This window comes from Trachurus japonicus, chromosome 8 (genome assembly GCF_045865225.1).
Source record: "Trachurus japonicus isolate A0001 chromosome 8, Traja_1.0".
NCBI lineage: Eukaryota > Metazoa > Chordata > Actinopteri > Carangiformes > Carangidae > Trachurus > Trachurus japonicus.
Window position 1 is genome coordinate 10,288,718 of NC_140914.1, and position 16,165 is coordinate 10,304,882.

The 16,165-nt window shown below is 41.3% G+C and overlaps 2 protein-coding genes across 2 annotated transcripts in view; one reads left to right on the forward strand and one right to left on the reverse strand.

Annotated features, from left to right (window-relative positions):
• The window catches only part of rcvrna (recoverin a), a 218,850-nt gene that overhangs the window by 200,392 nt on the left and 2,293 nt on the right, over positions 1 to 16,165 (reverse strand). The gene's annotated exons all lie outside the window — the stretch shown is intronic.
• On the forward strand, positions 223 to 15,081 carry sack1fa (scaffolding CK1 anchoring protein Fa). The gene is made up of 5 exons (XM_085783687.1): positions 223 to 744; positions 6,481 to 6,645; positions 9,448 to 9,569; positions 12,914 to 13,830; positions 14,509 to 15,081. Exons 1-5 carry the CDS (start codon positions 253 to 255, stop codon positions 14,562 to 14,564), a joined length of 1,752 nt encoding a protein of 583 aa, XP_085639813.1. The 5' UTR covers positions 223 to 252; the 3' UTR covers positions 14,565 to 15,081.

Genomic DNA, 16,165 nt, shown 5'->3' on the forward strand with positions numbered 1-16,165 from the left:
ATGAGAGGAAGCTTTCTAATAATAATTGCAGCAGCAGCAGTTAGTGCCTCCGCCCCCTTTCCTTGCACCTGAGGCGAGCCGTAGGCAGGTATCACCGGAACACCTGTCGTACCTGTCCGCACAGGTAGGTAGGTAGCTACAGCAGCGGGGGTTGAAGAGCAGCAGCAGCAGCAGCAGCAGCAACCACCACAACCAGCAGCGGAGAAGCAGCAGGAGCGACCGGAGGGGGGACCGTGTGTGTGTCTGTCGGCCATGGCGGAGTCCCAGCTGCGGTGCCTGGACGATGACCACGTCAACGACAAGATCCCGGAGTCCAAACCGGAGTTTTACTACAGCGAGGAGCAGCGCGCGGCGCTGGAGCAGCTGCTGCGGAGCGGCGACGGAGCCTTCAAGATGCGCCTCAAGGAGGACAACGTCAAGGACTTCCTCTCCGCCCGGGAGGTGAAGTCCATCCGGAAAAACTTTCAGGAGTACGCGGCGGGGGACGGGGCCGCGGACAGCGACTCGGAGACCGGGGAGCAGGAGAAGACCAAGGAGTCGCAGCCCAGCGCGGACTCAGGGGTCCACTCCACCTACTGGCCCAAGATGTCGGACGTCGCGGTGCCGTCTCTGGACCTCGGCTGGTCCGGCAGCAGCGGCATGTACCGGGGGGTGACCCGGGTCAACGTGTACGCCCACCCCCCCAAAGAGACAGGGCCGCACATCAAGGAGGTGGTGAGGAGGCTGATACAGGAATCACACAAGGTAACTAACTTACAGCTTTACTGCAGGACTGACTCACCTCATCATCAATTAATCACTGATTAGAAAATAGATGATCAAAGTTAAAAATGAACAAAATAAACGAGTTCTAACACAAATCCAAAATCAAACATCTTGAAATCACAATTAGATGTAACTTTAACCTGAAAATATTTGGATTTTCTGACTAATAGATGATAATAATAGTAATAATTGAATTATTTGAGAGAAAACTGATAGAAAGAAAAAGTTATAAGAGAAAGTTATAGCCCTATGTGTTAACATTAGGTGGGTAGAGTTTTTCCATAGAGTTATTAAGTATTGCACAATCATGGCAATCATTAGGCCTACAAAACCCAGAGAGTGAACACGTGATGTTTTTTAATTATATTTCTAAATGACTAAATGATAAAAAAAAGAAAGAAATGGACAAAAACAAATTAAAGTGTCACTTTATTCGTTCATTCTTAATAGAAACATCAGCCAAAATGATACGAACTTTGATAAAAACAACAGTTTTATGCATCGTCCACATAATTGATGAATGATTTTAAACCCAATTTAGGACATAAATGCTCAAATTTCCTGGTTCCACCCTCCTTATTGTTGATTTTCCCACAGGACAGTTCAAACACATTGTCAAAACGCAGCATCATTTACTATTAACACTGTTGAACTGAAGCTCAGACAGAAGGGCATCCACCTGAGGGATTAACGCAGGTAGATTTGCAGATTATGACCAGTTTGTCAAACAAGTTGGGTCTTAATCCCAGAGTCTGAGTTTATGTATAAACTCCTCTAAGGAGGTGACGACCTGGAGATTCCAGGTTGTGTTACACAAAAGCATTTGTCTGAAAAATAACCGCTCTTGTAATAAAACCGCCCTGGCCTACTTGGCCGGCATGTGAGTAATAGTTGTGGCAAATTCAAAATGATTGGCTACGCGTGATCATGTGACTGTGGCTCACCTCTACCACAGAAGAACACAAAGACCCCCCAGGCTAAAAGTCATTACTGTCACTCCACATGACTCCTGTGAGTCAGGTATCATGAAACTGAATCTGGAGTGAACAACAGTTTAAATTTATGAAAACTGATTTAATAAATGGAGAAAACACCTGTCCAACATTGACAGTCCCCAGGTAGAGACTCGTACAAGGCCCCACAGCTCCTCAATACAGAGGCAGACAGGAAGAGACAGAGGAGATTTATCCCCATGTGTTGTCAGCGTTTATCTTATCATCTTTCTGGTAATTTTGTGTTTCTTTGTCTTCACCATCTCCTTAAAGACTTTGTGGACATTGTTTGACTCTTTGTGGTCATTTTGTGCTTCTTTGTGGACATTGTTTGTCTTTATAGGCTATCTTCTACTGGTCACATAGCATCTCTGTATGTCTCCTTGTGGTCATTTGGGGTCTCTGTGGACATCGTTTTACTCTTTATGGTCGTTTTCTTGCCACTGTTTGTGTCTCTTTGTGGACACATTGTTTCTCTGTATGTCTCTTTTGCTCCCTCTTTGTCTCTTTGTGGACATTGTTGGACTCTTCATAGTTTCACTGTGTCTTTTTTGGATATTGCTTGTGTCTTGGTGTCTTCTGACGGTCACAATTACATCTTTTTATGTCTACTTGTGGCCATTTTGTGTCTCTGTGTGGTCACTGCTTGTCTCTCTTTTCCAGTCTCTCTTTGTCCCTATGAGTTTCCCGGTCACATTTAATCTCTTTAGTGTCTCTTTGTGGTCTCTGTTTGTCTCTTCATGGTCTCTCTTTGTCTTTTTTTGGGTCATTTGTGTCTCTTTGTGGTCATTGGTGTATCTTTGTGGTCAATGATCGTGTCTTCACGGTTTCTCTTTGTCTCTTTGTGGTAATTGTCATCGATACGGAGGCGATGGGCTCTGTTGCCAAGCAGCTCTGCTCACTATGATTCATTCTGTGGATTTGATTTACATCCAAACCATAATCACTCTGCATCATCTTGTTCTACTTCGTTAAGTTCTTTCTTATTGGATAGTAGTAAATATGTCAGCACCAACACAAGCCTACAAATTAAGCAACAATAGACTGATAGTCGATCAACAGGAAATTCATGAGAAGTTATTTTGACCATACAGTAATAGCTTTATATTATTAAAGGGACAACAAGGAGTTTGTATTTGGTTATAAAAGAGTCTCACATTAATGTGGATGAATCTACGCTACCCACACGTTAATGGCTCCATTTTCGATAAATATATCGTTTTGTCTCTATCGTTATTTTGTTATTTTCTCAGTCTGTCAAACTGCTAAATCAGAGTTTGGTCTCTAAATAGACCCTAAGGTTCATGTACAGACTGAGCACTGGGTGTTGCACCAAAGACACTTTGTAATGTTGGATTTATGTTGTGAGGAGTTAGGAGGTAGTTTGTGTTTTTCTTTAAATGTGACTTTTGAGGGTAACATTTATGCTTTCTGTAAATGTATGTTTTTTGTATTTTGTTATTATTTATGTGAAACTTTGGACGTCATGGGACGCAAGACAAATTTCAGAGTGATCTGATAATAAAGTATAATCTTAATCTTAATCTTAATCTTAATTTTAATTAATGGTGGAAACGCTGGGCGAGCCGACCAGCGTTTCCTTACTTTCGGTGTCGCGGACGCTGCCCGGCGGGTCATGATAATAACGCCGCTGAATCGCCGTTTATGGTCGGAACTACGACGGTATGTGATCGTCTTTGAACCTCCGACTTTCAGTCAGTTTAGTGAACTGTTTGTTTGTTTTTTTGGATTTCAGACAAATCGAGTTTAAAGTGTTACTTCATGAAAATGTGACTGACAAACAAATAAAGAAATTAGAAGTGATGTTAGTTGCAGCTTCAGTGGAAATCAACTTGACTAAAAACAAAAATGAAAGCTTTTTCATGATCATATATCCTGTCATCATTTTATAAAATCCTGTTGATCCAATGATTCTCCGCCAACTGTGATTAAAACCTATCAAAGCAGCAGTACAACAAAAGTGGGGCACAGTTTTGCTGAGAGTCTTTACTGTCTGTCACGAGTCCCACACAAGTTTCAGCGAGTTTGGGCTAATCCACTCAGATCGACTATGAATGTGGAAGTGAAAATAAAAGTGACGGTTTACAGAGTTATTACCAAGAATTTCCATCATCAATGCTCCGAACTCTTTAACCTAGATGGACAAAATACTTCAAAACACCTTTCTGCAACGCTCAGCACAACTCAATGCTATAAACCACGTTCTTCATAACACGTGAATCAGCATGTCTCTGGTAAAAATCCAAGTAAAACTCAACATGAAGGAGGATTTATGGCAGAAATTAGCATGAACCAAGTGTACCTAATAAACTGGCAACTGAATGTAGATCATGAACTGATTTCTGCAGTAAAGCCAGGTCCAGGTACAGAACTGTCTGCAGGCAATCATTTCTATTGATACCGAATACCTATAAAACCCTGCGGAGGAGTTTTCCAGGGAAGGGCCAATGACATCAGTTATAAAATCTGAACCCAACGTGACGATGAGCCATCTGCAGGTTTTGACATGCTGACTCATACGTGGCTCAGATGTTGAAAGTCAAGCTGTTTTAAATGTCAACTGCATATCAGGACATGTAGCAGCAGAAAGATACAGACTCATTGATCCTCCCCCACGGTCCTGCAGCCAAACAGCTTCTTCTTCATGTCTTCATTGAGATTCCCAGTGACAGGTTAAAGCTGCCAGGTGGGTAGAGAAAGAAAAAAAAACAACACAGCTAAAGTGAGAGGAACGTTTAGCTACCTGTGATTGACCTGACTTTTAGCTCCAGAGGCTGAAGAGGTGGAGTTTGTTCTGACTGACAGAGAAAACATTGTTTTTCTTTTTGAGGTGTCGGGGATTTTAAACAGAAACCGACCAGACAATCAGACTATGGTTAATTTCCATTTTAATTTACTGTATGGTATCTTATTTTATTTTATTAATATCTATCAATCCGCCTATCATTACAAGGAGTCTCTGCACTGGTGACCACTGTGGTGTAACACTAAGAGAGTTAATGTAGTGTAATGTAGTACAGTGCTAATACTGCTACTACTACCAGTAGGCCAATTGATTCACACAAAAAGATGAAAACTGAACCTTAAAACTAGTTGTAAACATTGACGTCAATCTGAAAAACATTAATGACATTAATGTGAAGTCATGATAAAATAATAAAACAACTTATTACATAGGAAGTAGCTAGATTTCTAGTCAAATGTGGTGAAATTGTCAAAAATCGGAAGAAAATCAGCAAAATAAACGTGTGAATGTCGAAGGCAGCAATGTGAAGGAATCTGGAAAATAAAACCACGTGAAATCATTCAACCGCGAGCCATTCCCAACTGATAAAACTCCACTTATATAATTACAGCGTGATCTGAGGTGTGAAATTTGTCATAAATGCTCAAGTCTGATGTGTCACTGTGCATTTATACGTGCGACTGAATACACAACATAGCTGTTGTCTTGATGTAATGTATACATGAATCGTGTGTCTGTATCTGTAAAACCTGTGGATCAGGTCCAAACATGTCCAACCAGAGCTGCAGTAAGGAAATGGAAAAAAGCCTCACGTGACTTTAGATACATAAAACCATGTGGCTGTAAAATACTCTACATGGTCATCATGTGTGTTTAAAAAGATATACAGTCATAAAGCTGCTGCTTACTGCAGTGGTACTGTAATGGTGATGTCCCTGAGACACTGCTGGTTATTTTTTTCATTTATTTATCTATTTCTATTAATGCAATATAGTGTGAAGACATACAATTAAGTAGTGCAGGGGTGCAATAGTAGGCTACAGCACAAACAAGACTTCAAATAAGCAAAAAGAGAGGAGACAAGAACAAAACAAAAACAAGACAAAAAGTAAAAGGAAATAAAATAAAATACAAAAATATAGAATAAAAGGGGTTAAGATTTTTTCTTGTGTGTGTGAATGTGTGTGAATGACTTCTTGTGTGAGATATTTGGGCCAGGAGAGAGTGCAGTGGTCAGTATTAAGTAAAGAGAGAATGAGCGAGAAACAGAGACCAAGGGATGGATGAGAGAGAGGAAAAAGCAAAATACACAAGTTAAAATAAGTAGTAGTACAGTATCCCCAACTTTTAGACCTCCAGCTTGCCCCCACCTTTAAAAGAAAATTGGGTTTGTTTTGTTTGTTTCATTCTTTCTCGTTTATTATTAATGCAATTATTTTATTTTATTATTTCATTTTCAGTTTTTAATTCTCTTGCCTCTCTCCATTATGTTAATTCTTGCATACTTTGGGCTGCCACCAGACCCGTAGGAGGTGGCCAGCCCGTTGTTCGAAGGGCAGTTCAGTTTCAAGGGCAGTTTTACAGTTGGACAGGGGTAAGATCATGTTCATGTCTTGTGATATCTTCTGGTACTGCTGGTTAATTAATTAAGCAGTGCATGTTAATTGCGGTTGCTCACTGGCCTGTGTTCAAGCTGTGTGAAGAGACCTTGTGTTTTAGTCACCTGGTAGAACGAGTTCCACTGAGGCTTCATCAGCTTCGTGCCTTGGTGTTGGGTGTCACTGTTTTCCCTGGCAGTGGAAGTAGTGAAAAAGGGTTTGAGGGTGAAAAGTTTCATTGGTCTTTTTGTCTTGAAGCAGCTCAACTCAATCAGACCTTGGTGTTTTTTTTTTTTTCATTTTTAACAATGTGTTGGTGCTGTTGGTTTTAACCCCCCGTCCCCTCTGTGTTCCCCAGGTGTTGGCCATCGTCATGGACCACCTCACAGACCTGCTCATCCTCCAGGACCTGCTGGATGCCGCCCGCCGTGGGGTGGCCATCTACGCCGTGCTGGAAGCCAAGGGAGTGCCCCACTTCTTGGATATGTGCACTCGGCTGCAGATCAATGCGATGCATGTGCGGGTGAGGACTGAGCAAACGGTGGAGGGGGCAGCATGAGCTCAGACGTGTTTGATCCAGTAAACCTGTTATGACTCAACATGCATGGATAAGTAGAGCAGTGGATGTTTTCGACTTGTTTTGATTTGTAGTTCGAATATGCACAATATGTCGATGATGAACCACTGTGCATGTCAGAATAATTTTCCGCTACAATCATGGGTGCCTACAAGTGTAACCGAGGCCTTACACTCACTTAACACCAGTGTTGTGCCTGAACGCGTTCAATGAACGATCGTTCATGAACTCGTCCATATTTTGGATGAACGTGAACTGAAGGTATACTGTATTTCCACCTCCGCGTTCATTCTGGCGTTTGTGAACAGCGCTCTCTCAAAGTATGACTTCGCTCAGTAGTGTGCCAGATCTCCAGAGAGCCTTCCGGGCAAAAACCCAGTTAAAACACACTGTAAACAGGTGTTAATATGTAGCGGAAAAACCAGCCAATCTGGCAACACCTATCAGCTGTTTGGATCAGCGGTGCATGGAAGAGGCGGAGTGATACAGCGTGTCGCAGAGCCTGTCTGTGTAGAGGAATATTGACCCAGTTGGTTAGTAAAAGATAAACGGGGTCAGAGAGGGAAATCCAAGTAATTTGACATATTTGAGAATTTTATAAAATAGTAACGCAATAGTTACTTTTCCTGGTAATTACTTTCATCACGTTGTAACTCAGTTACTTTTTGGGGAAAGTAAAGTAGTATAACTAATACCACTGGTTACAACTGCTAAAATAATTGCTGTCTGTGGTTCGATATGGTCTGAGTCAATAATTTTGAAAAATAATAGCTTGTAGCACCATATTGAAAAGAAAAAAGAACTATGAACTAGTTCAGTTTTGGAACCGTGAACTTAGTTCAGAATTTTGAATTATGAACTATGAACTGAACTAGTTCATTTTAAAATTTGTGAACTGAACTTTGAACTACTGTAGTAAAGTTCATGTAGAAAGTGGACTTTCCCAACACTGCTTAACACCCATCAACACCAGGGCTCCAGACTAACTTTTTGCATTGGTTGCACTGGTGCGCCTAACTTTTTCTTTGGTCAACTAGCACAAAATTTAGGTGCACCCAAATGTTTGCGTCCCACCAAATGCACGCCTCTACACCATCGCTTTGAGTTGTGAGTAGGGATACAAATGATGGATTAATTCATTACTCATTAGTTGGTTGACCGTCAATCGATTAACGGTTAATTTGATAAGCGATTTTCCTGAGAACATAAATTTCCTTCGTTATGGGGTCTCTAACATAAGAAGCTGAACATTGCTTATACAGGGCTCTACACTAACATTTGTTAGTTCCTACTTTAGGGGCGCAATAAAAAATGTTTTGTTGAGGGTCCAATGTGACACATTTTTACATTTGAACAGTAAAAACACCCTAAACATTTTTCCTCTGACTTTAAGTGGGTCATACATGGAAATATTTCAACTTTTTAAATCAATAGATAGACACAAGCAATAAGTTGTTCTAGGTATCACAATATTTGATACATACAGGTGAATTAGTCTTTCCTGCCACTACACTATTATGATGATATTAACTCTGATATGAATTACATATTTAACTACTTAAATCACAGTAGTATATACAGTATTGATTTGTTGAACTCAGCCTGATGTAAACATTAATAAAACTCAAGAACCTGTCACACAGAGAGTTTTGAGGTTGAAGTTTATATTAATGAAATGTACTGTGAGACTGTAACAGGTCTCCGTACATCTTCACTACATGTCAGTTGTTCAGCTGTAGTAGAGGAGAACTCGGCTTTTCCCAGCTCCACCGCAATGAGCTTTTAAAAAAAAAAAAAAAAAAAAAAAGCTCTGTTATATCGACCCGGTTAAAACACGGGAGGACAAGCAGCTGTTTGACTCATGAGACACACGGCTTTGCGGTGTCTGTAGTGACCCCATGAGACAGCAACAGCACCAAGGCAGGTTGGATCTTCTCTAAAATAAATTAAAATTAAAATCCAGTTCAGTCACAGGAGAACACAGAGCTTGGGAAATAAGTTTTTTCACCCGGGCAGCGTCAGGTGCACCAGTGCGACCTAGACAAACTATTAGTTGCACTCTGGAGCCCTGAACACCATCACTCAGGTGACATTAAGAGCTCACATCGTTCGTATCTCGTCATATCATCGTCTTACAAAATGAATTAACATTTAAAACTGAGCTCCAGATCCTGAGGGACGACAGCGAGCGTTGTAGCGGTGTAGGTGAAGAGCGAACAGCAGCGCACTGAGCCCAGACTGTCATCCTATCTCCTCTGGGACACAATAGCCAGCCTTATCTGAGTTTTGTAGCTGCAGTCTAGTTTAACTGGAGCACTGGAGTACCTGGCTCCGGTGGTGTCAGTTGATAAGGCTGTGAAAGACCTTTTCAGAGCACCGGGCTCTGTTACTCTTACTTCTCACAAATGAACATTCATAGATGGTGAGTGCAGATCCAAAGGCTGTAACCTGATGCTGCGGAGGAAAGCCTCCTCCCCGTGAGTCCACTCTGAGCTGAGCTTCACGTCACCTTTCCTTCCTTTTAAGTAAACAGAAGCGGCTAAAGAGTTTTGGTTTTGTCCTGTATTTATTGAGAAAGTTGACTTTATGTCGTAAGGTATCTGAGCGCAGTTTGCCTTGGCGTCGCCTTAAATCAACTAGTTACATCAGAGCTCGTTTCGATAGCTGTGCCTGAGTGCGTTGACTCTGTGTCACCTGTGTGATGCTAAGCCAGGTGAAGTGTGTAATTAAGCGGGTGTTTCTTTACAGAATCTCCGAGTGCGAACGGTGAAAGGCTCAGGGCTGGCCCTGTCCTTTGGAAAGCTGCCTGGCTCTTTGTGCTCCAAGTACATGCTGGTGGACGGAGAGAAAGTGATGTTTGGGTCGTACAGGTGAGGTAACACACACACACACACACACACACACACACACAGACAGGAGTGAATGTACATTTTAAAGGTCCTATATTGTATAAAGGTAGATGTCCATGTGTTTGATTATAAAGCAGCTCGAGGTTCTATGTATTTTTTTTTTTACTTTCTTTTTAATTTTCGTTTTGTGATAACAAGACAAGCTCATTAAGAAACACACAAGATCACAGCCTTCCACTGTCACAAATCACAACATACAACACAAGATAATACAAAAAAGTATGTAAAGGACAAAAAAAAGAGGTTCTATATTAATACTGTAAAGGTATCAAAGCTTCAATCCACAGAGACATGCACACAGCCTGTATTCAGAAACTGAGTATTAAAATGCATCAGCTCTTCTGTATCTTTGTGATGTCACAACAAAGCAGCCACCAAGCCCCGCCCACCTGGAGCCACCATCTCACCTGGCAGGATTTAGTTTCTCTGATTGTTTTGCCGAAAAGCTTCAATATTTCTAAACAAATTACTCAGAAAACAGTCAGCCAATCAGAGGAGAGACTAAGAGCCTAAAATATAAGATATTTATTCCTAATCTTGCACCAATTTTAGGCTGGTTTTGATATTTACATTTCCTTCTCTAGAGCTTCCCTCATAATGATCCAAATAATTCATAATTAAATGCAACATCGACTCTGAAAGCAGCAGCGCCTGCAACACAGCAGAAAGTCGCTTGTCAACTAGTCATTATGAACTCTTGATAGATACAGGCGTGTGAACCCATGTGAGATTATTACTTCCAGGCAAAAAGCTTTTCAAGTGCTTATAGAAGTGATAAATCAGGTGCAGAGAAATAATTACAAAACCTCCAGCTCATCTTTTCACCCTTACACCTGAATGTGTGGAGAGACAGACATCAGTGCGTGTTGTTATAAACATGAACAGTGGCAGAGTTAACGTCACCTGTGTCTTAAAGTGCTGGGTGGAACAGCTGCTTCACATATATTTACATGCTTAATTCAGAAGTGGAGAAAATAATTAATAATAAGTAAAAAAAATAAAAATAAAGTTGATGGAACATATTTGTCAACCATGCACAAAGCTTGTAATCAATATAAAGTTTTGTTTTGTTATTTTGGAAGTAATGGAAAAGCACTGTTGTTACACCTCATCTCAACTTAATAATAATAATAATAGTAAAAAGTGAATAAAATAGTATCAAAAGTAGCTCAGATAACACCTATAAATATTTAAGTGAATCCATCAACCAGGGATACTTAAACAAAATACAATTTATTCACTCTGATTCTCATCTTGGAGCTTATTCATGAAAGAAATTGCTACTGAGTTTTACGTCTCTGTATTTTATTAATGATTACATTAAATGTTTCAAAGAAATGATTGTTTAGGAAACCTCTTTATCACTTAAAGTTGCTTGTATTCACAATTTATGAGCGGTATATAAACATGAGATGTGGAGTTGTAAACAGATACCAGTGTTGACTCGTGGTTTTGTCAACAACCCTGCAGGCTGCAGTTTAAACGGACAAGAACAGTCATAGTGATGTTAAATATTTCTTAATAGGTGACGTCATAATCATAAATATCCTTCATCTGACATTTATCAGACCACATCCTCACTTGAACCACATTGCGTGCAATAATAATCAGATTTAAAATGTTTTGAATACAGAATAAAGAGTTAAGCTCACTGTGACTCACCTATCTGTCCTACCTGGTCTGAGTCCAGCGGTAAACCACACGACTGACCACATCAGGGGCGAGGAAGTTTTCAGCTCAGTTGTGATTCAGTCGAAACCAGAACGACTGATTCGTGCCGAGCGAAACAAGCACAGTTGTGTTTTGACAGGTGTGAAGCGGCAATGAGTCAAGTTTATATTCAAATGTCAAGTTTTCTGTGCAAACCTTCTCCTACTAATTTTTCTGATGCTGTAAATGACTGTACATTAAGAGCTCTGTGGTCACACAGTCATTGCTTATTGGGGTTTTACTGGGTGTGGTTTTTGATTTTCGCATTTAAATCTTTACATCCAAAAGGTAGATTTTCTACAAACATAAACTTTTTTTTTTTATCAGGCCTGAGCTTGATGTGAAAAGCATTTAAACTTTTGAATGTTGGGGAACCAGTTTATTTCTCCTTGCTGTGGTTAAATGAGAAGATTGATACCACTCTTAAAGTGAAATAGAAAGCTTAACTTCTGGGAGAAACAGCTGGCGTAGCTCTGTCCCAAGCTCTTAAATCAGGATCAGGAAACATATAATTAACTAAACCAACCCTAACCCCTAACCAACATATTAATGCTACAGCTATCCTGCCTTTTTTGAATAAGCGGGGAACATAGGGATGAGCCCCTTAAATCCACTTCTAACTCTCTTCCCCCTCAGAACATTACTCATTAACTCCTTATACTGTAAATAGTGCCTGTGGCCTTGGTTTACTTTAGTGTTAGAGTGAACCAGGCCTTTATTCCTCACTACTTCCATATTTACTGTTACCGGGCTAAAGAGCTAATTCAGTCGTTAGCACAACACACATACAGTAGGACCCTTTTTTAGAAAAAGGTTCTTACAGTATGTGTTGCCCCAAAAGGACCCTGGGAACATGCAATTTTTGTTCCCTTGGAAGTGGAGATTTTTGCCTATTTTTGAGTAAGAAGTGGAATTGTCCCATTGGTTGGGTTTAGGTAATGAAGAAAGTAGTTGGTTAAGTTTAGTAAAAAAGACCAGGTAGAGGCGAGACAGGCCAGATAGATAGAGAGAGTCCAGATACGTAGAAAGAGTCCATCGACCGGCAACAGCAGGGAACATAGGACCCTTTTGTTGAAAAAAGGGATAGTTCACCCAAAATTTAAATTTCACTCATTAACTACTCACCCTCATGTCGACTAAGGGCTGGGAGAAGTTTCAGAGTTATCCATGGCTTCTCTGAGTTACAGGGGGTCTCGGCATAGCACTGCATGTCCATATGACGGTTGCAAATGGATACCAACTGTCTTCGTAACAAAAAGACACACCAAAAAACATCCAAATACCTCCACGCTGCTCGTATGTAATGTTCGTCTTCTATTGAAGCCCCGAAATGCGAAATTGTCACGAAAAAAATTAAATACGTCTATTTTTCAAGCTTGTTTGTAGCGGAAGCTCCTCTTCCTGGTTCGTCAAATTTGCTTCATGAAGACAACGACATTAGAATCAATAAAATCTGTAGATTTCAAAGTAAAACAATACAGATTAAACAATTAAAACAGTAAAGTGCACTGAAACCAATACATTACTTGAAATATTCAGCAATGCAGGAAGAACTTGGTTTGGTTTACGTTGGTTTCCTGTCTCTTCTCTTGCAGCTTCACATGGAGCTCCTCTCGAATGAACAGGAACGTGATCACGGTGATGTCGGGACAGGTCGTGGACTCCTTCGATAACGACTTCAGGGAGATGTACGCCGTTTCTGAGGAGGTTGACCTCTACCGGGAGTTCAACATCACCAAGCCGCCCATCAATACGCCAATCAGGAAGCCAAATGTGGAGAGAATCTCGCTTCCGCCCGTCTCCAAGTCTCGTTTCCAAGTCCCAGTCGGGGAAACCAAGGGGGGTGACATGAAGGTGCCGGCTCATAAATACCACAATCCCAAGTACTCTCTTGTTTTTGGGAACAGCTCGGGCTTCACAGGTTCTCTGCAGGACCTGTCGTGCATCAAGTCATCGCCCATGGTCAACGGGCTGAACGAGCGGAAAGAGCCGCAGAGCAACAACGTTCACGCCAGCAAGAACGGCAGGGTGCCGGTGGAGCGGGAATCCCTGCGGAGCCCTGGCTCAGCTGCAGAGGACACGGATGAGGACGGGAAGGGAAGTTTGAAGAAGAACTTGCTGTTCGGAGCGAAGAAAGAGCGCAGTTCCTTCAGGCACTTCCTCAAGGGCAGAGGAAGCAATCATTGCAATGAGACTATAGAGGAAGGTGTGGTCACGCCTCAGAGCCCCACCCCAACGTCGACCCCCAAACCCACACCTACACCTACACCTACACCCACACCCACACCCACACCAACACCAACACCGATTCCCAAACCCAAACTCACATCCACACCCACACCCGTCCTGACCACCCATGTGTCAGTGTCTAACGGCATTGCAGAAAGTGAGCAGGAGGACTCGTTTGACATCAATGAAAAACAAAGTCCACTAAAATTCAAACCCAAGAAGCCGTCCAAGGTCATGCAGAGGAGCATGTCTATGATGACCCTCAACACCTCAGACGAGGACGGTACGTCATCAAACATCTCTTTCATTTCATTTCATCTCTACATTTTTTTGTTTATAAATTTGCCTGGTAAATGTCACAAAATGAAGGAAATGATTTTCAATTTTCCAAAAACCTGATAATGAACTTGATTAGAAGTTATCAGTTCTGGGTTGTGGTGAGCTACAGATTTGTTTCTGCTTCCACTGAACTCAGTTTTATCACTGTGCCTTATTTCTAATGAAATGTGCTCCACCCATCACTGCATCGGCATTGGTAGTTTTTTTTTTTAAATGTATACGGCCTTCAAAGGCCGTTGTACCCCCGCACTTCATTAAACTGGTCACAAAGCAGTTACTCAACACGTACTGTCCAAGTGGTTATTTAATAGCTGTAAACACTGAATGTGGAAAATGTGCTTTTAATTTCTCTACCACTGAATTTTCTACCTTTTAAAACATTTTCAACAGACACGTAGACTCAACACTATTGTCACTTCGGGCCAGTTTTAAAACTATAATTAACAGTTTCTCTGCTTGAACTGTTTATTGTTTCCGTGCTCTTGACATAAATTAAAATGGGATTTTGTCCTTGAGATATTATTAAAGATTAAATGCAGAGAAACCAAATGAAACACTTACAACACAGATAAAGTGTCAATCATGGACCTTGCCAATGAATCTCGTCTCTTTGTCTCAACAGGACTGAAAAGCCGGCGGCGGCACGGGCACCAGAAGAAGAACTGCATCCAGTCGTGAGACCAAACGCAGGAGTCGTTGTCGTCGTCGTCACGGTGACAAAGAGCAGCCGGAGGATCTGATAGTTAAACATTATGCAAGAGTCAAGTCAGTGACCTCACTGAAACCAGGTCAAGTTACCTTTACAAGACGCGAGTGCAGCCTGTTGCCGGTGAAAGTCCCTTGCTGGTGCATCATGGGAGTCTCCACCAAAGAAGCACATGAGGACGATCATGATCAAGACGATCCAATGAGAGATGATTTCATTGCCATCATGTTGTTGCTTTTTTCTTTGTATTAAATTATTGATATTGTACCTTTCATGTTTTTACATTTGTGCGCTCGAGCAGCCATGACACCACCCGGGTGGTTGTGGGTGGATTGCGTCAAGCCTGTGGTTGCTACGGAGACAGGAAAAGTGATCAGTCGTGCCGTCGTCCACGAGTTTCACTTTACAGGGACCCTTGGTAACGGAGTGAGTGTTCAGAGTGGGTCGTACCGGCTGTGAATAATGCAGAGTCTGTCGACGCACTCAGACTGCTTCACATGGACGAGGACGTTCTTTGTGTTCAGCCTTTTGTTTCCCATCCAGGAGAAAATGGAAGAAAATGAATTGTTTATTGTGGATCCACAAATGATGACATATTTTGTAGTAGAAACTGAATTTTAAAAAAAGTATTTTTAATTAAAATATATCGAAAAAATAATTAAAAAACTGTTTTTGTGTGATTAAATGACAGCCAGTTCAAGTGTAAGTAAGTATGAAAACACTCGATGGAAACTTTCCATGGTCTGATGATTAAATTATGAAAACATAATGAAAAAGATGTTTGACTTTCCACTTGAAATATTCCCATTGTCACAAGTCATAAAAATTAATATGTTGAAAATCTGGTTATATATCAGTAGAGAAAAATTTGTCTGAACGGTTTTCACTTCTGCAAACTTTGCCTCCGTCTCTACACCAACGTGTCGACCTCTGGTGCAGGTGGAGCAGAGCTGGAGACCAGAGCTCTGCCTTCAGAAACACTGACGACAACACTCAGATTACGAAGGAATGAAAACAAACAGGAGCTCAGTGCAGTGTGGGCTAATCAGGGGGGATTACAGATTATTGTTTTTTGGGATGCAGATGAACTGATGAGCTGCAGTTTGGTTCCAGTCTGCTGCTCTGTGACCAGTGTGACCTCTTCTACCTCTTGGTTTAAATCTCAGTGTGATCCAGGTGGAGTCCTGCTCCTGGGCACCACTCTTGGTTTCTCATTCTCTTTCTTCTGATCGCTGAAGTCTCCACAGAGTTCACTGGAGTTCACTGTCCTCATCTGAGGTGTGAATTACAGTATGCATCCTCATAAACACAGGTGTGCAGTGCCAGTGCACCTTTGAAAAACAGGAAACACCAGAGCACAGCTACAAGTCTGAATGCTTTCATTAATGAGAGATCTCTACTTTTGGTTTTGATATGTTTCTAAAAACATGTTTTAGTTCAGGGGTTATTGAAAATAAATGCGCAAATCTTTAGCACAACATGATTTTTTTTCCTTTTTCAGGGTTTTGTAATTTGTGCTTTTAGTCGCCTCAATGAAACATAGAGGTCCAGTTTCAAAGGCAGGAAAATATGT